The sequence below is a fragment of the Xiphophorus hellerii genome, chromosome 10 (genome assembly GCF_003331165.1).
Source record: "Xiphophorus hellerii strain 12219 chromosome 10, Xiphophorus_hellerii-4.1, whole genome shotgun sequence".
Classification (NCBI taxonomy): domain Eukaryota; kingdom Metazoa; phylum Chordata; class Actinopteri; order Cyprinodontiformes; family Poeciliidae; genus Xiphophorus; species Xiphophorus hellerii.
The window spans coordinates 10,212,421-10,235,609 of NC_045681.1; the positions used below are offsets into that span (position 1 = coordinate 10,212,421).

At 40.0% G+C, this 23,189-nt stretch overlaps 1 protein-coding gene across 16 annotated transcripts in view; it reads right to left on the bottom strand.

Moving 5' to 3' along the window:
- Positions 1-21,646, bottom strand: part of nrxn1a (neurexin 1a) — an 85,603-nt gene extending 63,957 nt beyond the window's left edge. For 3 of the 16 annotated variants that reach the window (XM_032575112.1, XM_032575113.1, XM_032575109.1), the window contains exons 1-5: positions 21,342-21,644; positions 18,999-20,379; positions 12,106-12,123; positions 11,429-11,458; positions 10,499-10,510 (exon numbers count right to left, since the gene is read on the bottom strand). In XM_032575112.1, the coding sequence (XP_032431003.1) occupies positions 10,499-10,510; positions 11,429-11,458; positions 12,106-12,123; positions 18,999-19,734 (796 nt within the window). In that variant the 5' untranslated portion in view covers positions 19,735-20,379; positions 21,342-21,644. Of the gene's footprint in view, positions 1-10,498; positions 10,511-11,428; positions 11,459-12,105; positions 12,124-18,998; positions 20,380-21,341 lie in introns of all 16 variants that reach the window. The other 13 variants (XM_032575120.1, XM_032575117.1, XM_032575123.1 and 10 more) reach the window with 10 other exon arrangements.
- Between the last annotated feature and the right edge of the window lie 1,543 nt (positions 21,647-23,189).

A 23,189-nucleotide genomic window follows, 5' to 3' on the forward strand; every position in this document is an offset into this window, starting at 1 on the left:
GTGAGACTTTCAGCAGATAACAGGAAGGCTGAACAGAATAAAACTGGAATTGAAGTATAGATCTAATGACCTTGCAGTCATAAACTATAAGAGGCGAGGATGAAAGAAGGAAGAAGGAAAAAAAATGTGAATCTAAGAAATGAATCTGAAAATATACGTGAATAGTGTTCAAAAGAAGTAAGATCTTGCAATCAAGGCTAGAGGAGGAGCGGGAATAAGCAGAAATTTAAAGATGATTGGCGTTAGACCTTGAAAGCGGCTGCTCTTATGAATAAGGCAATCTGTGGGGAGGCGGGGAGAGATGGAAAAGCTGATAGGATCTCTGCTGCTCCGAGGGACCAGCTGCAACTGTACCTCCCCTCAAATAATCAAACACACATCACACGGATTTTCCTGTATGCTGGTGCACATATGGTGTGTGTGTGTGTATGTGTGCCGTGTCATTTACGGCTTTGTCTCATCTCATGGGTCTCCTCCTCAATGTTTCACAGAGTAATTTGGTTTCTCCATAGCAACCCTGTGTTACAGGGGGCTCCAGCAAAAAAAAAGAAATACAAGTGTGCATGTGTCTTTCAGAGAAAGAGAGACAGGAAGAAAGATGGTGAAGGAGGAGAAGAGAGAGAAAGAGTGATTGAGTGAACAGTACATTATCATGGACAGCTGTACTGAATCAAAATGGCGGATGGAGGCTAGGAGCACATCAGGGGAGCCTTCATTATACAGCACCTGATAGAAGGAGCAGGGTGGAAAGAAGCAGGGGAGAGAAAAGAGAGAAATGCACAGGGGGGATTTGAAAGGAGAAACGGGGAATTGAGGCACTCATTGAGATGGGAGAAATGGAGGGATAGCAAGACGGCTCGAGGTATGGGAGTGGCAGATCGAGGGGCTGGGCCGGCCGGCCGGAGAGAATGAAACAGAGAAAAATGCTGGTGTATCTAAATCCTGGTGTTGCAAGCCTCAATCATGGCAGCCCTGTCATTCTGGAGATAGCACACTGCAATTCCCCTGCACCTCGTTTTTAGCCCACCATGCAGTTCTGCTATCAGCTCCACTCAGACACTGCACACATACACACACATTTATATTGCAAACACCCTGCATGAAGGCATTCCTTCTTAATAACCGACAGGTGGATTAACTAAAAACTCATATATAGTGTATAGATGTAGATGTCCAGAGTTGGAAATGTATGTAAATGTATTTCAGTGCATATAACGTTCCGATAGTAGTGCCTTCACATCTGAAAATTCAGTCAGTAAAAGGCGAGCTCACTAAACGACTGCTGTTTCCATCTCTGCTCTGTGATATACCACGTCTGGCTTAGAAACCGATTGGGTTATCACATCACAGCCAGGGGAGCAATACTGTAGAGGAGGATATTACTGTCAGGACGCAGTGACGGATCGGCTGTCTCAAACACAGGATCTCTTTTTCTCCTTTTTTTTTTTGCTGTTAAAATGAAGACGTTAGCTCCTAGTTTGAGAAGCCACATGGGTTGCAGAAAGTAAGATGAGGAATAACAAATCAGTGCAAAACAATTGATATGATTGGAAAAAATAGAGATCAGAACTGGCCATTTTTAACTTGACCAGCTTTTCTATTCGTTAAGTGCATCAAAACTATTTGAACAGTGAGAACATTTTAGGTTAAATAAAAAATCTGGTACAGGTCAGGGGACCATCCTTTGATTTATCAATTGGATTCATTTTTTAATTTCTTCAATTTCTGTTGGATTCAAAAGTACATTTATCTTTTTTATGCATAACAGTCTTTGGGGAAAAAGAAATGGAAATTGATCCAAATTGAAATCTGAAGAAACAGTATTTCAAATTTGCATATGTCTTCTTGATTTAAGATAGATATTTATTAAGCTTTAATGATCTTTTTGCTGACATTTTCCAGCTTTAGATGATCCCTTTTAGCTTTACCTATATTTTACTCAACTCTTGTTATTTTACACCATAGGTTGTTTGATTTTAGTTTTTGTCTTTTTAGATTGAGACAGCAGACATCAAGGGTTCATTTAATTAGTCAACAATATTATTGGCATGCAGAGCGTGAATACATGGCATTAATAATGGACTGTCAGGTGTTGTACTGTGTTCATTTCTATACTTTATGCTGCACTGTTTTAAATACATTAAACTAACATTAATGACAACAAAAACCTTTTGCATAACAGCAGATTTACAAGTTCTAAATGCGTTTTTGTCACACTTAAGAGTCATTTAAATACCTCTGACTTTCATTTTAGGTAAAGTAATGAGAAAAGCGCCTCCTGCCACTGTGCTAAATCTTTTCTTTTCGTGTGTCTTTTGCCCATATCTCTCCTTCCCTTCTGCCTCCATCTGTAGAGTTTGAATTTGGCCTTCTCTCTGGTACCCAGGGAAACCGGTTTGTTTCCATGACAATGTCTTCAGGCGGAACAGCGTATTTGTCTTAAGCTGGATAAGATCAGAGTCAGTTTCATTCCTTTCTAGACAAACGCACACAGAAATAAGCGCGGCGGTATCATGTTGCAAACGCACAGCGAGGATCACAGAGGGATGGCAAAGCATGCACAATGTGAAAAATTTACATTTACGCAGGTCGTTTGTATAGCAACAAGGACAAACCCGTGGAGAAATACGCACAAGGAAAAAATACTGACACTCTCTTCCAAATGCTTGTTAACAAATAATGAGGACATAAGGAAATATTTTCATAAAGGTAATATAATGGGCCCATAATTAGTATTGTGGCTATTTCAATTATCTAAATGCCAAACAAGCACTCTAAATCAATGTGTGTATGTTCTTGTTTTGGCAAGCGGCAAAGAAATGAACACGAAATGCCAGATGGGGTACTGGAGTGAATCGCCAATTGGGCCGCTACTTCCGCCCAGAAATGATGGAAATTGCTGGAGCAGGTAAGAGACAATTGGAGCACCCACTAGACTCCCTCTTTCATTCCAAAAAGACAAGTGTGTGTGTGTGCCAGTGCTGTTTGAGGAATCTGCATCGCTGATGAAAACCATCCGGGTTGATTCTGAGACTGTGTCGTGTTGTTGAGCCCAAGGAGAGATGCAGTTCTCCTGCTGAGAAACGCCGCAGTCTTATCTCCCTCCCTGTCTCCATGTACGTCTCCGACCTTCTCTTTCCACCTCTCTTCTCCCGCTTTCCGAAAGCGTTCGTATCTTTCCTCACCATCACTTTTCCACACTCCTCATGCCCTATCCTCCTTGCACACTCCCTCCCAGCCTCCGCTCTATCTTTCCCCCCCTCCTCCATCCTCTAAAAACCGTGGTGTCCGTTTGATGTCTTTATTTTTAGGCGATTACAAAGACCGTCGGTTTTACTGTTCCTTATTAGTAGCAATGAACGCTAAAGGTGTTAATATGTACACGTCCTAACAGGATAATAATTGCATACAATTACCGGGAAAAACGTCTACATTTATCAGTGGGATTACACATCTCTCCTGTTGAATCTAGTAGCTGTGTATTTCCTTGATAATGTGGGGGCAGAACTCTGTATGTGGCGCTATGACTTTCATTACAAGAGTTGCATGGGTGTTGAGCAATAATGAGCGTTCTACTGTAATGTGTGTTAGCAAAATTGAGAAGAGGCAGAATTAGTCCCATTAGACAGGGAGGAAAATCCAGGAAAATTGAGCATCTCGCAGTAAAAAAAAACTTTGCACCAATTGCTTCTCGAGTGTTGACGGCCAGAGGGGACAGTTTTTTTCACAGCTCAAGATGTAGCCATCAAAATCCAAATTCACGCCAGTCAGTGAGGCAGGAAGCCAATCAACAGACACTTGCCTCTTAACACCAAGCGTCTCTCTCTTTCTCCGTCTTGTGTTGGACACTGCTCATTTGCTCGTCTTGTGAGATTACGCAACCATTACCGACTAATGTGTCGAGTAAGGATTCTTCATTGACAATTATGCAGTCTATTCTGCAGATTTTCCTAGACGATTAAGAAGTTTTGTAAACTTAAAATATTTTTTTCTTATAATTATGTTTCTGGTAACATGTGACGTTATATGTTTCAGCAAGAAACAATGGGGGCAAATATTCTATAGGTTCTCAAAATAATTATTGACTGCAAACTGACAGAGAGATCGATAAATCTACACTGAAGTATTAATTTCCCTTGGACCATTCTACATTTTGTCAAGCACAAACTTCATTGTATTCTATTAAAATGTTATTTTTGCACCTAAACAAACAGATCTGGCTGTCAGGGCGTTGAGAGAAGCAGCCAATCAGTCCATTGTAACTCTGGAGGAGCTAAAGAGACCAAAAGCTAAGGTAGACATGACAAATATATATCTATTTTTAAACGTATCAAAGAATTTGCTTGTTTCCCTTTACGCAGAACAGAGTGTCAGAAAACGAACACACCAAGTCTACTTCTAAACACCATCCCTATGTTAAAACAGGGTGGTGACATCATTATGCTGTGGGAATGAATGCCTTTATCAGAAGCAGGAAAAAAAAGTCAGTTTTCCTTTTGGAAGCAGCAAAAGACTGTAGGACGACAATTCTAAACGTAAAAATCACCGATTAACACCATTCAATTTTTAGAAAGCTTATAGAGACATCTCCTAAGGACTTGTAGACGTCACTGCAGTGAAAGGTCATTACTATTTAACTGCATCATTGCAGTTAAATAGTATTCTTCCCTGTTGCATCAGGGAAGGATAATAAAAATTCATCTCACACTTCTAGATTTGTATTTACACAACTACATTTGTGGTTATAACCTAACAAAATTCAAAAAGGTGCAAAGTGCATACTTTTGCAAGGAAGTGTAAATTGGTATAATAATAATAATAATAATAATAATAATTATAATATATGTTTTCCATAAGGTTTCAGTGAAATTATGGTAGTTTTGATTATTTTACATTTCTGGTCTAAATAAAAAATGTGGGATACAAATAGCTAGGATACACTTTGCTGTTTTTTTTGTTTTTTTTTATTAAATTGTCTTTGGGATTAGTAGAGTAATTTTGGATTATTGGTGGCAATAATTTACTTCCATACATTTAAGGATTTTCTTTTCTTACATTTAATCTGCACTTGAATGCGAATTTATAAGGACTAAGACAACCATTCAGTTGGTGTCAATCTAGATTAATCTGAACTGCATCCCACTTCAGTCCAATCACATGATATGTACTTTCAAACTGACTCGGTACCACCAGGACTAGAATTAAAAATAAAAAAATGAAGAAACAATAATACAGTAAATCTTCACATGATCTCATAGTTTCTCATTGTTGTATTTCGACTCCAGTTAAGTTTCATTTGCAGTCACAAATGTGAAATCATTCAAGGTAGATCATTCAATCTGTCTGATTTTTCCCTATTCAGTAAATGCATCAAAATGAAGAACTTACAACATTTCCAGTTTACAAGAGCCTGCTTTTTGATGCACTTTTTCCATTCAAATAAAGCTTATGGATGTCTGCTTTGATGTGCAAATGAGAATAATCTTGTCCTTATTACCTTTTCTGCTAGACTCAAAAGTACTACATCAATAAAACTCTGATCCTATTTTTTATGAGTAATAGTCATTGGTTTAAATAGGACATGGCAGGTTGGACCTTAAAGAGAACGGAAATTGGTTTCCACCAGGGAAAGCCTGATCGGTGCATCTCTGAATATGAATTTTTGCAGTACTGCATCTGCAATGGACTGCTTGTATGCAATATTGAGTATCTTGTCATTTTTCAAGCTTTGTTTGGAAGAAACATATTTAGCCAATGAAATGGACTCTCGATGCCCTTGATGTCCACATTTGATGTAAACTACAAAGTCCGAAATGCTAAATCTGGTGGAAAGTGACAGGAGCACGGAAATAATGAAAAAGTAAGAGAGTTGTGAGGGAAATTTGGGCCAAATTAAATCAATATTGCCATCGTAAAACTCAATAGTAACATTGCAACGTCAGGTCTTACTAATATGATCATAAATTTTGTCCCCAAGTTCTATGAAAGAAACAGAATATTAATTTCATTAAGAGCCAATAGAATTACGGTTCTTTCGTAAAGCAACAGACTATAAAAGGAGTAAGTCAAAAGTGTGTTCAACTAATTAAAATAAGTTAAACTTGTTTCATACTCAGTGGCTGATTTATTATTAGGACTGTACATGCTGATGAGTAAGAGGTAGGAGACATGCTGTGCGTTGCTGGTACTAACTGGTTCTTCTCTTGGCATCTGCTACCACTCCCAACCCCACATATGGTGAAGTCAGCGTGCAGCTCGTCTGCTGCGGCTATCTGTGCTTTTTCTGTGTTTGTGGGATATTCATATGTCCAGGACAAAGCCATGGGTGGCGGAAAGGACAAAAAAAAAAAAAAAAACTCAAGCAAATAATTCTAAGAGAAATCTAAAGTGTGTGACATTGAACATGTGCCCCGTTATGGAGTGGAGTGCATCCCCCATCTGTGCATTTCTGTCACAAAACAATGTGTTAAAAAGAGCCGTTTTGGTTGCCGACGCTTTATGAGTCACAAATTATGACTCACAATCCACCTCCCCAGAACACACACACACACACACACACGCACACAACCCGACACAGCCTCAATCCCTCTCCTGCCTTCATCCACTGACCATGAAGAATATGTGCAGGCAGCCTTACTCATGCATATTTACACCCAGCACACTCTAGCTCACACACTCAGCAGGCACTCTCTAAAGGTTATTGTGTGTGAGTGTTTGTCCGTTTGTCCGTCCGTTCACGTACTTTTAAAGGTCACCTCAAGAGAGGCTGACCACATGTCTAGGTTGTGCATAGATTCTTGGATTGATATCGAGAACATTTGGACAGGCTGCAAACAAACAGCCATTATTAAGTTGACATTGTGCCGTAAAGCTCGAAACTCGCTGGCCAGTTTCTTAGGTACAATTGTTCAATTTTCTGATAGCACATCAGAATGAATTATTACATCAATGCATTTAGAAATCAAGACGTGATAGAGACAACTACCGTAGTTGGAGTTAAAAGCAAGCATCAGAAGGTGATTTTTAATGATTTTATAAGTTGCATGGTTGTTTCATGATTTTGCTGGCCAGAAAATTGGGATTTTTATGTGCAAATATGATTTGAAAAGAGAAAATACTGAGTAAATCGCAGTTGTGTAAACAACAATGTCATGTTCGTGTGTGTGGACAGAGGAAAATGTGAACAGATTCCACTTTAACTTAAGTGAGACCCAGGTTTGTAGGCAGATCAGAGTTTGATTACACATGTACACCTCCTCAAACGAACTGAACTTTCTAATGAAGTAGAGTCCAATTAAAATGGACTAAACATTTCTTCAAGGTTGCACATCATGTCTAACCTTGAAGCAGATGAGCTACAGCAGCAGAAGACCACACCCTGTGCCACTGCTGCCAGTTAAAAACAGGAAAGTGAGGCTACAATTCACACTGTCTCACCAACATTGGGCAACAATCTTAATTTCAATTGCAGGGTCAAAAACTCACATGAACAAAATATCCTGCCTGGTATTAACATTTCAATGTAATGGTAGTGTAATGGTTTGGGAAATATAGTCTCAAAACTGGACCCTTTAGTACAAACTAAGCCTTGTTTCTGACCCAGTTTATCTATATAATTCCTTCTTCCAACAGGATAACTCACCATGTCACAAAGCTCAAATAAAAGACTGGCATCATGGATGTGCATCAGAAAAATCTGCAACAACTGAAAGATATTAATATGGACTAAACTCTCAGAATAATCTTTCTGACACCAAATTGAATGTATGCCAAGAAGCTGATGTCCCTTGGAGAATGACTGGACCAGGAGGGCAGTTCTGAAGGTAAAATGGGAGACCAATCTGATACTAACAAGTATTGATTTGTTGACGAACATTGTTTTGTTCTAGTTTTGGTAAAGACCAAGGAAATGAAAACTAAAGCTGAAAAACGTATACTGTGACAGAAGCCATTGATATTTTCCTGACTGAATCAAGATTAGACAAATATGAAGGATATTAAATCTTATGAGATCTAAGGTTGATTGTGTGCAATTTTAGTATATATCTGTTCCATAAATATTTAACCTGGATGTACAAAAAATAATTTTCCCCACTAATGAAAAATTCACTCCTTTAGTAGTTTGTATTTATGGTTAGTTTATGGCAGCTCAGATTTGGTCAAATCTAAAATTTTAATCAAAAATAAATTATGATTGAAGCCATAACACACTTCAGTCAAGAGTCTGATAAAACGAAATTAAAAAGTGCTTTTAAAATGAACATGGATTAGCAAGGTGTACCTAATAAAGTGACCGGTGAGTGTACAATAAACCAACTACTCTGTAATCTCTCATTCTTCCAGCGTACTTCTTGGCCAAGCAAAGAGAAAAGAAAAAAAGGCTAAATCTGCTACTTGGCTTTAAGCACATTTTCCATCCAGATTATTGCTGCTCAATACTTTGAAAAAAAATCCATTTCCCCCTTTTTCCTTTGGCTTCTCAATACTTATGAAAATCCAATTTGGCTGCTTCTTTTCTGTCTTCCTTCCTTCCACAATTGGTTGCGTTTCACCCACTCAAAGTGATTAGTGATCTGTGGGTATCATTTCCAGAGAGAATGATAACTGTGTGTTGTAGAGGAGGGGAAAGGTCCCCGGATCCCCATCAGGACCGATGTCCCTTGGAGAATGACTGGACCAGGAGGGCAGGCGGGACCGTCGCTGCCGCTTTGCAGATACAGCCAGTTGCTCTACATCACAGGAGCGAGAAGACGGCTCACTTTATCTCTCGCTCTTTCCCTCTCCCCCTCCCTCTATCATTCATTTCTTTAGGTCATCTCTCAGAGGCGCTGTCTCTTTTTTTCTCAATTTCTAATGCCCACACACGCACACGCCAACACACGCACACACACGCTGTATATCTTTTCAAGACTGCACACCCCACCCACCCCCTCAAAGAAACTCATTTCAGCTTTGCGGTCTCCTCAAAAAGCCTCTTTACGCTGAACTAACCTAAGCTAGGCTCCGTCTGCACCATTTGACAGCCTTTACATCTCAGTATGCAGAACAAAAAAACACACTCACACAAAAACACATGCCTTTTTTTTCATGTGTACAGAAACTTCAAAGGTTGAAAAAAAAAACAGCTATACTTTTAGCATATCAGCATCCAAACACACCTCATAGTGAGGGGCACCGGCAAACAGATACACAGAATACATTGTGTAATAACGCTGCAAACATATGTTAATACCTGTCAGTACCTAAGCAGGTGATTTAAAATGCTGAGCATAAGCCAGATCAAGCAATTAAAATTTCTGTGCCACCTGGATGAATCACATCAGACATTTTGAGGCAGAATCTGGAATTATGAGCTTATTTACACTGCCTTGTAAAAGTATTTACACCCCTGGAACTTTCTGACCTTTCGTCAAATTACAACTACAAACTTTAATGTATTTTGGGGGAAATTTATGTAAAAGTAGTGCATAATTTGTGAGTTTATCCTAAGAATAAATGCAGCTGTTTTGTGAGGTTTTTTAGACAACAAACAGCATCAAGAAGACCAAGGAACACAGCAGAAAGGTTGAGGAGAAAGGGGTATAGAAGGACAAAACTGTGTTTAATCCATCATCTGAAGATGAAAACTTCAAACCTACAAAAAGAAATTACCATGCACCTAAAGTCACGGGCCAGACCAGAGGCGTGTTTATAATAGGTAACTCTGGAAGAGCTGCAGAGATCTACAGATAATTTCAGATTTGTCCTGTTACAGATGAGTGCAAAGAAGAAAACCAAGAAGGCCAGAACTTTGAACGCATCATACCCACAGTGAAAAATGGATGTGGCAGCATCAGGCTATGGAGAGGCTTTTCTTTGTTGGGATGACAATAGGAAGATTGACGGAGCTAAATACAAAACAAGAAAACCTCTTGAGGCCAGAGATCTAAACATACAGTCAGAGCTGCAATGTAATAGTTTTATACCCCAGCATATTAATGTGTTAGAATGGCCTAGCGGCTAGCCAAAGCTCATCTTTTTCTATTAAACAGCACATTGGGGAAGAAACACAACTTCTCAGTATGGGGCATAGCCATCACTATGTCTACTTTTGCCCAATCAGAGAGCACAATAGCCTGTCACGGTCAGACTTGTCTTCATGTGCACCAATCAGTGTATTCATCAGCGTCATGCAGAGCTGTATGATCGAGCGGCACCTACCTTCAGATTTTCAATAGCACAGTAGGTTGGAGCTTCTATTCATTTGCACTCATGCAGGCACCCCCCCCCCCCCCCCCCCCCACAAACGCACGCACACACACACACCCTTGCACTTACATGCCGCAACATCTTACCTTGTCAAAAATGTCACATTCCAATTCTATCTCAAATACACAAAATTTGTTGCTAAGAAGCTCCACATTTAGTGTGCAGTCAAGAGCCTGTCAACACATTCAGCAACGTCTTCACCATCCATAGCAACCCAGTAGCCAAACACATAAGTAAATCATGGGTGTACCTCTGGATTTTCCTAAAATCAGAGGAGTTGGTGTTCCAAACATTGAGAAAGTGGGCAAGAACAAAGAGGGAAAGAACAAAAAAAGGGTGGCACTGTGAGTTCTGGTTATCAAGAAACATTTTTTTTTTTCTTTTTTCAAAGCACACCAGTTGCAGCTCTTGTTTTTGGGCTACTTTCAAAAACAATGGACTAGATAGAGGCTGCGGGGTATAACAGCATTGCTTTTTACAAACACTGCAGCAAACAGCTGTTTGGGATCACATGCGCTCGCCGGCGTATGAGCAGGAGCCCATTTGAGCACCAGTGGTGGCATAAAAAGAGACATGCTGGAAGCTGATGCACGATGGAAGAGTGCAGCGAGAACTGCCATTGATTTATGTTGAGGCATGCTTGTATATGTGTATAAGCATTAAGCAAGCACACACACACACACACACACCCCTACAGACACCATATGGCTACAGTCAGTCTCCAACATACGGAGAAGGGAAACTGAAATGAAGAGGAAAAACCAATTCAAACCATCCGCCATCCATGGGTCAGTGGGTCACATGTCCTTTTGCTCCATTGCCATGACCTGGAGTTAATTCCAGCAAAGCAGCTAGAATATATATGTAGATATGTGTTTCCCCATATATAAACATATACTGTATATAGTGAAAGTTGCTCTCAGGTCAAGAGGTTAAAGAAATCTCTAATTAAAGCTACCTCTTTTAATAACAAAATTATTCGGAATCTCATGAAGGACTGACCTGAGTTCTGTGCCTAGAGAAACAACTTCCATCCGCACCAGGTGTTGATGAGATGGAGGAGGGATACAAGGAGTTTTGAGTGTAGGGGTGTGAGGTGGAGAGGGAGGAGGAGGAGGAGGAGGTTGGGGGTGATGGAAGAGCAGAGGACAACAGGAAGTGAGGTAAGAAGAGGCCATACCTTGGTCGCCAACCATCAGGTTTGCCAGACCTTGAAGGAAGACAAGAGCACAGTCAGCACAGCAAAGGACCATGAAGTGTGTGAGTGCTTATGCATAGATGTGTTTTAATGGTGCAGGAGTTTGTCAGTGGCATGCTGGAGGAGGCTACTTCTCTGCGTGTGTGTGCATATAGATATATATATATATATATATATGAGTCATCTAAATTATAAGAATAAAACCATTCTGAATGCACTTACTTATCCTACGCACAAAACAAGTACGTACAAAGACGTTTGCACACAGCCATGAACTGAGTCGTACACGGCGCAGTATTTATCTGTCTATGTCTATGTAACCTTGAGGCGAGTGCCGCTTCAGATGATTGCAACAAGAGATGTAGTACTTACCAGATGACAGCAAAGAACCTTTACTGTACATAACAACACAAGACCCAGAATATACTAAAGTTGGCTAACTTCTACCCTGGCTATTTAGTGCTACTGTATAGACAGTAGAAGATGTTATGAGGAACAAAAGGCAGAAAGAGAAGATTAGAAAAGACATGAAAGAAATTGGTGCGATAGATAGATAGATAGATAGATAGATAGATAGATAGATAGATAGATAGATAGATAGATAGATAGATAGATAGATAGATAGATAGATAGATAGATAGATAGATAATGTCACGTACCTGGAGTGTAGCTGTGCTCTGGAAGGGCGTGGCGGCCAGGCGAAGAGAGAGAGAGACAGACATTCATTAACATGCATGCTCAGCCCAAGGGTCACCATGGCTACTTACTGTACATGCACACCCATCCAGGGGTTACCGTTGCTTCGTGCATGCAAAGTCAACACAAACGTCACGATGGATACCATGCTGCACTGGTAGCCAAAACTGAGGTTTGATTAGACGTATATTCACGCAGCCAAGTTAAAGAAATGCACAACTTTCCGTAGATCTTGTCTTAACAGCACACACAAGCACCCACATTTTGTAGGAAGAGAGGGTGGAAGTAAGAAAGGGAAGGGGTGTTGGCATCAATATACATTCCTACCTGTAGATTTGGATTCAAGAGCCGTTTACCCCACAACTTACCTTGTAGCTGCTTCCTCTCCCCAGAGCACCCCGACAGATAGCATGCAACACACACGCACCCCCACACACCCAATCACACACATTCCCTCTCACACTCTCGCTGTCTTTCACGCAAACACAGCAACATTGACTATGGCAGTAATAATGACGTGAAATAGCTGGGAAAACATGTAGGGATGGATTAGCAGTGCAAAAAAGGACAAGGGGCATGCATGATTCAGTGCTGGGTCTGGCTGTGTGTGTCAATGTATTTTTGCATGTGTGTACGTGTGTGAAGGGGTGTGCATGTGTTTTGATTTGCGTGGTCAGAAGAGTGTTTCCTTGCCTCTGCCCTTGCGCTAGTAGCATGGCAGAAACAGGTGGAGCCATTAGCATGCTAACAGCGGTTTGCCCTCAAGGACAATGCAAGCCAGGCCAGGCTTAACAAGCCAGGTTCATTCTGCTCTCACTGCAGGGCAAAATGCGTCAGACAGGGATTAAATTTAGGCACGGATCTGCTCAAACTAGGGCTGCCACGAACAAATTCCTTTTTGGACTAATTGCTGAATCTAAATTAATCTAAATTATTTAGACAAAAAAAATTGCTGTTTTACTTCAATTTAGTTTATTTTGTTCCAACAAACTTATGGAATTCTTTGAACACCAAAAAGCAGAATTTACCCCAAGATTAATATTTCAAATTTTTTAATATATAAAGAAGGTGCTACCTGAAGCATGTCAAAAATAAATAAAATGGAATTGTTATTATAAGGAATGAAAAGCCTGAATACTTTAAATAACAAATACACTCAAATTTAACTGAGTATAAGCAAAAATAGGCTCCAGTCAAGTCATTACTGCAACTCCAAATTAAAAATGTTCCCTTTATTTAAAATTAGAGCTGCTGTCAAGCTGCTTTATGGTTTGTCATGTTTTTTGGAGTAAAACCCATAATGTGGGTCCAAAGGTAAAGGAAATAAAGTGGAAGTCTTTTCTTTTAAGTACTCTCTCCTGTTCAGAATAGTGCATATGTATTGGGATCAAGAGTGAGGAATTTAGTTTTCTGCTTAGCGTTTGTTTTTGGTTTTCAAATGTACTAGTGACTCCAAGAAGTCAAATAATTCTTAGCCAAATTAATCGTGAAGTCAAGCTTCAAAGAGAAATCAGAAAATAAGTTTGTTAGACCTTTTAATAAGTGCTTCCAAAATACCTCAACACTTCTGAGCTAAGAGTAACCAGTATCAAGGTAGACTGAGGTAATAAATTTTGCTCTTCCACAACCATTAAAAGTTTCCGTAGTCTCATTTCTATGATTTGAACTTCTTTTGATGAGACACCAAATCAACAGGAATGACCAGAGATGTTATATGAAGCATAGAGTAGCACAATGTTATCTCTTCCCCCACCTGCCCACTGCTTGTCAGCTGCCTGCAACAAGGCTCTACACGTTTCTTTTGTTTACAAAAATACAAATTCACTTGTTTGGAAATATTCACTGTCATGAAAAACATAGACAGTAATGGAACTAAAGGAGCTCCATACATCAATATCATTGTGGTAATGCTGTTTTAAGACTACAGCTGCAGCAGGCTCAACAGATTAACTGCCTGATGTCAACTTACTAACTTATTATTTGGCAAAAAAAGGGTATAATATTCTGTGTGATGACCACTTGATCCAACATCTAAATTTTATCAGTCATTTATTCACATTTATATAAAAACATGATTATAAATAGGTTTCTTAGAAAACATTTTCACCACATTAATTAATGTAATATTATTAGAGCAGCTGTAGTAGGTGCTTTTTGTTTTAAATAAATCAGTTATATCATGATACATGCTATGTTTACTCCTGGTAACTTCGTATTGGCTCGTTCTTACTGTAGACATACTCTAAGTTGATTAAGGCTACTCCCTGGTAGTGGCATAAATATTAGCTGCAGCCTGCACAAACTGTGGATGGAGGCATAACACTGAGGCAGTATCTTAGTCAGACCAAAATGAACTGCAGTATGTGGAGGACCAGATGTAAAAACACTTCAGACCATAAAAAGCACTTTAAAGCACAATCTAATTCGTCCACAAAAATACATCATCTGCTAAATTCTTCTCTCTGAGCTATCTGTATCTCTAAACTATTTAAAGAAAATGAGAAACATGAATCAACTGGGTATGGGAGAAGAACTGGAAACACTTTAAAGAGTACTGCACCCTTTTCTCGAAGGTTTATCTTTTTGCTAAATTGCTCAGAAACGCTTTCAGTTCAATAGCACACTGACTGTGTTTCCTGGGCTAATGTTCACAAGTTACTGTACTTTCATAACAGGGACTTGAATTACTGTTTCCAAACTATCAATTGCCTTTTTTCCCACCATCTTTCTGAAACAGAAATTGCGCCTCAAAGGGATAGTTCTGTAGTTTTTAAGCTTGGTTCTGCTAAAAGGTTATGAGTAGCACGAAAAGAGACAAGAATTAGGTGAAGTTAGCAACATTTATGGGAAAACCAGAAGATGATTCCTTTCTTTATTACAATTCAAGCAAATGCTTTCACTTCTGTAGTCAGTAAATTAAAGGTTTGACAAGTCAATTTTTGCACATTTTTTACTTGTCTAATGCTTAGGAGGTTTTAATGCAAAGAAAGCATTAAAAATGCTCATATTTTGTGTTTCACACATAAAAGCTTCAGAAATCCTAAACAGTGTTTTAAAAAATCACAAATTATTTATTCAAGAATTATAGTCTAATCCAGCCTAAATATTGAAATTATTTTAATATTTAGAGATCATATAAACAGTCCAAATTCATCAAAACAGCAAAGTAGTCTTTAATTTAGGTGCCATTGGAAGAGATAAAGCAAAGCTAAATTTAATGTTATTTAAAGAAAAAAACACCACATCTTTGCTCTGGAAGCTAAACACTTTCAAACGTGGTTTAAGATAAATAAACAAATGAAAATTAACATTTGATTTTTAATTAAAGAAGATCCAGTGCAGTCCACACTAACAAGGACAGTGTAAAAGCTCTTCAGAACAACAAGGACTTTTCAACAGATGCTTATTTTAGCATTGTTAGCTGCTAACATTTAGCCAGTTACAATATTCTTCCATCTTAAGTTGTTTGCCAACAACATGGAAGCAAATGGACTTAAGAAGCACTAAATGGTTTTATGCAGCAGCATTTTGAGTATTTGGACGGAAAAAAAAGAAATGGTGAAAATGTGACAGACAAGAGACAAAGTTTACTTTCTCACTAGCTGTTGTCTTTAGCCTCCGGAAGAAACTATTTCTACAAAATGAAGATGTAGATTAATAACTGCTCCTGAGCATTTTACAGAATCTCATTTATACTGAACTGTCCCTTTAATCTCAAATATGCAAACACGGGAAATGGAAATGGCACCAGAAAAAAAAAAAAGAGATCCTGTTACTCAGCCCACAAATAATAGCCTCTTATACTTTATCCAGCTCTGTAATTTTATTCAAGAGGTAGCATAAGTATCATTTTTCTCTTGTAAAGCTATATGATTTCCCCCAATGTCAAAGATACTATTGCTCAACCCGTGGACCCATTTAAGGAGAAGATCTACTGCCAAGAGGGGAAAACAATCTGTGTACCAGGTGTTATCCACAACACTCGCAGCTAATATGTGAGCCCATTTCTAGGAATATATATCTTCCACTTCATAGATACGAGCAGTCTCTTGTTGAGTGACAAGTGCCAGCGCAATGTAGGCGATGTTTCTGCTGAGAGCCTTTATGTAAAATGTATGCATCTCCCATTTAGCTCATAGAGCATGCCCTGCTGTCAGGTACATCAGCGGTGGTGTGAATAATGGTGGTCCTGGAGGCTGCATAGCTCACAATGTGTGTCTACATGTGTTTGTACATTTGGGCTGCATATGTTTGTGGAGGTATGAGTGTGTCGCTGAGAAGAAGCAAAACAGCAGACTGGATTAGACTGGCTTGGATCACATAAAGAGTAATTTTCAGTGCAGCAGGGAGCCTTTGCACAGCTTAACTTGTCACTTCCTGTATTTAAGAAAGGCTAAGTGCTTTGATTGCAAACACTTATGGCAGGAATTATTTTATTAATAATGAATCAATATTCAGTTTTATCACTATTTGATCTTCTAAATTACATTGAAAGATTTTGATAATTGTTTTTAAATAATTGCTTGATTTTACCTATAGTGTGAAAATAAAGGATTTTAAATGAACAATTGAATGAGAGAAAAGGTATGCATCTTTTAAAAGCAAGAGCAGCTAAATACTCAGCTTATTTTGTAATTAAGTAATGTACAGATTATTTGTCAGATGATGTTTTGGGACATCTCTAGAGATGCAAGAATCAGTCATCCAGGGATTGGAATTGGACAATTTTTCCAAGATCAGCAGTGATCAAATATGGAAAGTCAGATTATTTTTCCTATTCATCAAATGCATCAAAACTCAGACTTCCCCCAGTTTTGTCACCCAGCACCATGCACCTTAGAGTATAATAACCAGATAAAGATCTGGGACAAACAGTTTGATATGTAAATAGGAATTATCTTGTAATTTCTTAATTATCTGTTGGTTTTAAAACACCTACTTTTATAAAGAAATTGGAAGCATTTTTTTTCAGTTTTATGTGTTATAGTCCTTGACATTTAAACTTTGGTCAAAATCAGAATAGACAAAGAGAACCATAAAACTGTGCATCCCTCGATAACTTTCATATATGACAGTAAAAAGGCATCAAAAGCATACATTTAGGATTTTTGAATCTGTAAATAATTAGCGTGTTTTTTTTTTTTACCTGAGAGTTCACAATTGAGCTACTTTATGATTCATTTTCTACAACGAATTGACTAATTGTTGGAGCGTGATTTTATTAATTCTCCCCCAGTGGATTAATTATTTCCGCACGTGTGAACACAAAGCAGCAGTAAATCTACCTTTAAAGCTGCTTGGTAAAGCTTGATGCTTCCCACATTAACCGAACACGCTACACACAAAGAAGTTCAGATAATGTAGATTTGGATGGGAAAAATTACGGCTGACGTCAAGGGTAGCCGGGCACCGCCTGCAGGTACCAAGGAAAAAGGGAGGCCAACGCCGAAGGGGGAAATGAAAGAAATATGATGAAGAGACACATCTGGCATGAGGTCTCCTTATTAGTCCTGTCTCCATGGCAACCCAGGCCATCCCACTGTCCACTAAATGAGAAGGTGTGATGCGGTGGGTGGCTAAAGAGATGTGTGTGATGCTGACAGCGGTGCTATGAGGTCTTTTTTTTTTCCTGGTGAAGAAATTGCAAGGCAACCCGACCATTTTTGGCAGATGCATTTGTATCATTAAATTCTAGGGAGTAAAAAAAAAATAATTAAAAATCAATGGCTTGGGCAAAGCTGGAAGGTATCTTTGGTTTACAGCAGTTTCTAATGCTATTGATCAAGGATGCAGATTTGTTTTCAATGAAGTCAAGCAGATCTGACAACACACACATCTTTAGTGGGGTGCCAATGAAAGCATTTGCACTGAGGGCCATAACAAGGTAGCTGAATTCATTAAGCAACTGTTTTGCTTTTGTAATGGCCATAATTACAATGGCCTGCCTATTGGCGCTCATATTGACCAAATGCTTGTTTGGCAGAATTAAACGAGGGTGTTTCTGTGGTGTTTAAATATTTAAGCATATTGTTCCTTTTTGAATAATTTTTCATTCATGAACTGTTTCTGTCTTCTATAGGAGCGCTGTCACATTAACACACACTATACCAAATCACACAGATGCAAACAGAGCATCTCGAAAGGCTGGAGGCTGTTAAAATTAATGGCAAGTGATAGATTCTACACACATCATTTCAACACCCTATGCATAGTAGCTCTGAAGGCCATCTAAAATCAATCCAAATCCATTAACACAGGCAGTCAGGTGTCAGCCATGTAACAACCGGTGATTTCCAGCCTCTTAGCTCTGTTGTAATTAGAGTTTCTCAACACCATCCAGCTACCCCATCCATGGTGGATCTATATGGGAACTATGTTCTGCCAAATACACCAACGTAGGCCTTCAAAGCCGGCCAGCCAGGAGAGACCTTTCATTGGGTTTCAGGAATCTGTATTCAATCTGCTGACTCAAAGGCTTTACCGTGTTACTGCGACACTTAACAGCTGTTCCCACCATCTCAGTCCAGGCCTCTCTAAACTCATTGCCCTTCCTAGCAGGAGCCCTATATCTGAGTTTGGGTGAACGTCGTAGGCTGGGAGTCGTTTGCAGGCAAGAAATCAATATAAAGCATAATCAGTATGCAGGCCTAGCACTTTTTGTGAAGGCTGCTGGTCTATAGATGCCAGCCGAGGAGAACTGGGAAGGTGTGAATTATATGCTCTTTTAAGGAAGCTAGTGTAAGGAATTTCCGGGTTGAGTTTGCAGAAGTGGTTTAAGACAAATCTGTATGTCTGTGTGTCAGTATATGTAAAGGATGGGATGTATATGATGGGTCAGCATGGTTTCAGGCCTTACCTTCGCTGCAGTCATTGCCTTGGTAGCCGGTGTCGGAGCAGTCGCAGACGGCCTGGTTGTTGACCACGCTGCACACCCCTCCGTTCTGGCACTGGTGGTCCGGCCCGCAGACAGTTGTTACCGTGACGCCCTCTGAGCTGTCCAGCGCGACCAGCGAGCCGTTGATGCTCACTGCTGTGATCCAGCCACGAAAGGCGGGGTGGTGCTCCCGCACTGAGACTGAGGTGAGGCGTAGCGGCGAGGAGTGGAGATCTGCTGACAACCCGCCCATGTATGTGTCACTGAATACTGTCATGTCTCTTCTCTGACTCTTCACTTCTGCCCATCCCTCCAGTCGCCCATCCACCTCCAACGAGGTGTTCCTCCAGTCCCTCTTGACACGCACCGCATGCCACCGCCCATCACTCACCGCCACGCCTGACTGCACCTCAGCTGGCTCAGCACAAAAGATGGAGAAGCGTAGGCGCAGGTGCCCGTGGAGAAGCAGCAACTCCAGGAAGTCGCAGAAGCCCTCGTCATCCAGGTAGAGCAGCAGGCCCTCCTGGCTCTGAGTCCGCAGGCTGAAACTCAGCACGCTCTCGCAACAGGCGTTCCACACCGGAAACCGCCCCCACTGGCTGGATACGCCCCCAAACTCCAGGACCTCCCCTTGAGCCTGGCCCCCTACGCTGCACAGGCACAGCCCCAGAAAGAGCAGGGGGGCTGCTGCCCAAACGCAAACCGCCATTACACTCATGCACACACCCGCTCTCACACGCCCACACACACAAAATTAAATAGAGGCTAGAGCTGGGATGTTCCCTCTAGCCTACAGCTCATGGTGACAACTGCAGGGCACTTCGTAGAACACTGTCACCTGTCCACCCTGCTGTCTTGGTAATGCTTTTAACCAAAGAGCTCAGCTACAATGAACCTCCAGAGAGGGAGGGAGGGGTCAGACGGCAGTACCCTCTGTTCTGTTAACACCCTTTGAACATCTTCTGATGCCTTGGCCTGGTGTTTGTCTTGTCTTTTCGATGTTCAGCGTCTCCTCTTCATTCCTTATTTCAGTCATGAGATTCCAGGTGTGTGTGTGAGTATGTTTGTGTGTTAGATGTGGGACAAACAGGATGCAAACTCCATCTTTGTGCCCTAGATAGGGTCTTATCCCCCATGCAGGCAACTCCACACGGAGTGCAAGTGTGCTTGTGTGTGCAGCTCACACACTGGTAATGGTGAGAAATGACACCGTCATAGCAGTATTTTTCCCTCTCCTCTTCCTTGTCTTCGAGGGGCAAGACTTAAAGCGTGTGTGGGCAAATAGGGGTGTATATGTGAGTGTGTGCCAGCAGGTTGAGGTATGTGTGTCTCTCACTGCCGCGTCATCACTCTCTCCAGCGACCTACAGAGAGAACAGAGACGGCACAATCAACCAGGGTCAACACACACATTCATACAAAACACACACATACACACGCCAGCTGAGCCTGTTATTCTCAAATTACACTTTCTCATGGATTTTGAGCGCACCGCTAGCCTGGTCACATTTGAACAATCTGTAAACACATCGGGATTAATATAAGTAATAAAAGCTTGACTTTAACTCACACACACCAACAGCATTTCCCTAACGGAGATTCATAATGCCGCAGGAGGTTTTTTAGGCGGCATACCTGCAACTTAGCTTCAAGTCACAATCCCTCAAACACTTAATATTTTCCTAAATGCTGTCTTTATTGAACGACTTTTTGACTCCATTTTTGTTGTTATTTTTAAGGGAGAAAATATTTATGGTATTTATGGTAAGAAGCTGTTTCACTGCACCTTCTTGGTTTCCAGTTAGCCCCATCACAAAGACGGGAGCAGCTCCCGCCACCGCTGCTACTGCGGTGGATGACTCAAATCGAATTAGGCTCCAAAATCCCAGTTTCTAACGTCTGAACGCCTTCAAACCAAAAAAAAAAAAAAAAGGGGGACACAACCCGCACTGACTGCGAATATAACCGTTTACTACACTAACAGGAGACTTCACACCGTGTTGAAAAAAGCAAAAGAAAGCGGAGACATCACAGGTATTGATAGACGGGGTGAATGAATGCGGTTGAATTATCGATTCTCGATTTGCAGCCATACCTCTTCTCCATTTTTTTTTCTTTCACTCCCTGTGGCAGTTGCTCAGCTTCATCGTCACCTGCGCCCTATTAGCTGCTAACTACTATATTATCCCCTGCTTCCGTTCCTCTTTTTTTCCCATTATGAATAAACAAAAGCAGATGTTTATTGTGCCAACTAGAATGTGAGAGCGCCGTTTCTACTGTGAATAAAAGCCACAGAACCGCTTTTGATCAAAGGATCCTTGCTTACCTCACGCGCATCCTGTGGTTCCGTGGCAACAGTGCCGCGCGCGCGACGCATCGATCTCCCTTCCCATTTGAGGTGGATTTTTGAATCCGCGGGAGGAGAAGAGAGGAAAAAGGGAAACGACCAGACAGGAACACAACTATTACGATCTCGGACTGAAGATGACAAGGTGTCATCCCGCTCTCCCCCCTTCTTTCTCTCTCCCTCTCTTTCTCTTTCTCTCTCTCTCTCTCCCTCTGTCTGACTCTGGGTCGCTCTCTCCTCCGTTCTCCTGAGGAGGAAAAGGTGCAGTCTGATGATGCTCTCGCGGCAGACTCGGCAGAGGGGAGAGTCACGTGGTTGTCAGGGAGAGAAAATGTGTGTGTGCGAGGAAAAGGGAGAGAAAGGGAGGGGACGTGCAGTGCTGCAGCACCTTGGACAGCGCTCACTCAAGGCTCGCGCGAAATAGAAACGCACGCACACACACCCATATATATATATATATATATATATAAAATATATATATATATATATATATATATATATATATATATATATATATATATATATATATATATATATATATTTTATATATATATATATATATATATATCTGAGCCAACTGGAGGCACACCGATTAATGTGTTCAACACTTTACATATCGTAGCAACATTTCTTTTTCTTTTTTTTTGTCTTTTTTCCCTTATTAAATACCAACCAATGAAAACCTTTCTTTCACTCTTGGTTTGTGGTTTAGTAAAACCACTTTTTGTGGCCCGGCTACAGGTGAAACGTATGCAGCGGTGAACCTTGGTTCAGTTCCTGGCCCCACTTACTGCAGTTTTCACTTTCCTCCTGTCCAGTTACTGATTAATAAAGGCCACAAAAACCTCTTTTTTTTTTAAAAGTAAAGCATTTAAATTTATTTTAATACAATATATAGAGGCGGGCAGAGCAGTCAGCAATAATAATCAAGTAATAATTGGACTACTTTAACAGGAAATTACTCTAACTACTTGGTAAAAAAGGTTACTGAAGTACTGAATATCTGATCATGACATCTAATTTAATCATTTTAAAATGATGTTATCAGACAGACAGAAATATAAAGTTATGTGCAAATTCTGGTATTTTAAAGATTAAAATTAAAAATGAATACAAATACATAACATATTTGCAAATTGATAAATTCAGGCAGAAGAAACACTTTCCCAAATCAAATTTTCAACATAAAACTTGAATACGTATAGTAAGTAATGTATATTTGGCAGAACACAGTAAAGTATCTTTACTTGACCAAATTTCTCATTAAGGTCAGCAGTCAGAAACGGTGTAAGTGTAAAACGACTCTTAAAAGTACTATTTAAAAAAAAAGTGGCTCAAGTAAATGTAACTAGTTACTATTTCTTAAGGTTTTGATTTTTTTTACACCTTATTACTGGCATAAAGGTTGAGTCACAAATCACATTTATTTACATTTCACTTATAGTAGATTTTAGCAAAGCGGGGTATAGAATTGAAACAGAACTAGCTTTAGAAAACAAGTAATTAATCTTTTAACAATAAAAGCTCATGAAAAATTAATGTTCCAAAGTGCATAAAAGATTGATGAGTGTTTTTCACAAGTTGAAAAACAATCAAAGAAGTTTAAAAAGTTAAACAACAAGAGGGGTTGTTGATCAATGTTTGATGAAATGTAACTCATCCTATGACTCAGTATGACTGAGAATGTGGAGGCGAGAGTTTAGAAACCATCAGGCAGGCCAAGTAGAATAAATGACTGCAAAACTCAGAAGAACTAAAAATAGAGCACCTTTTCTCTGTTTAAAAAAATAAATAAATGCAGTTTAACATGGCATGGTCTGATCAAAA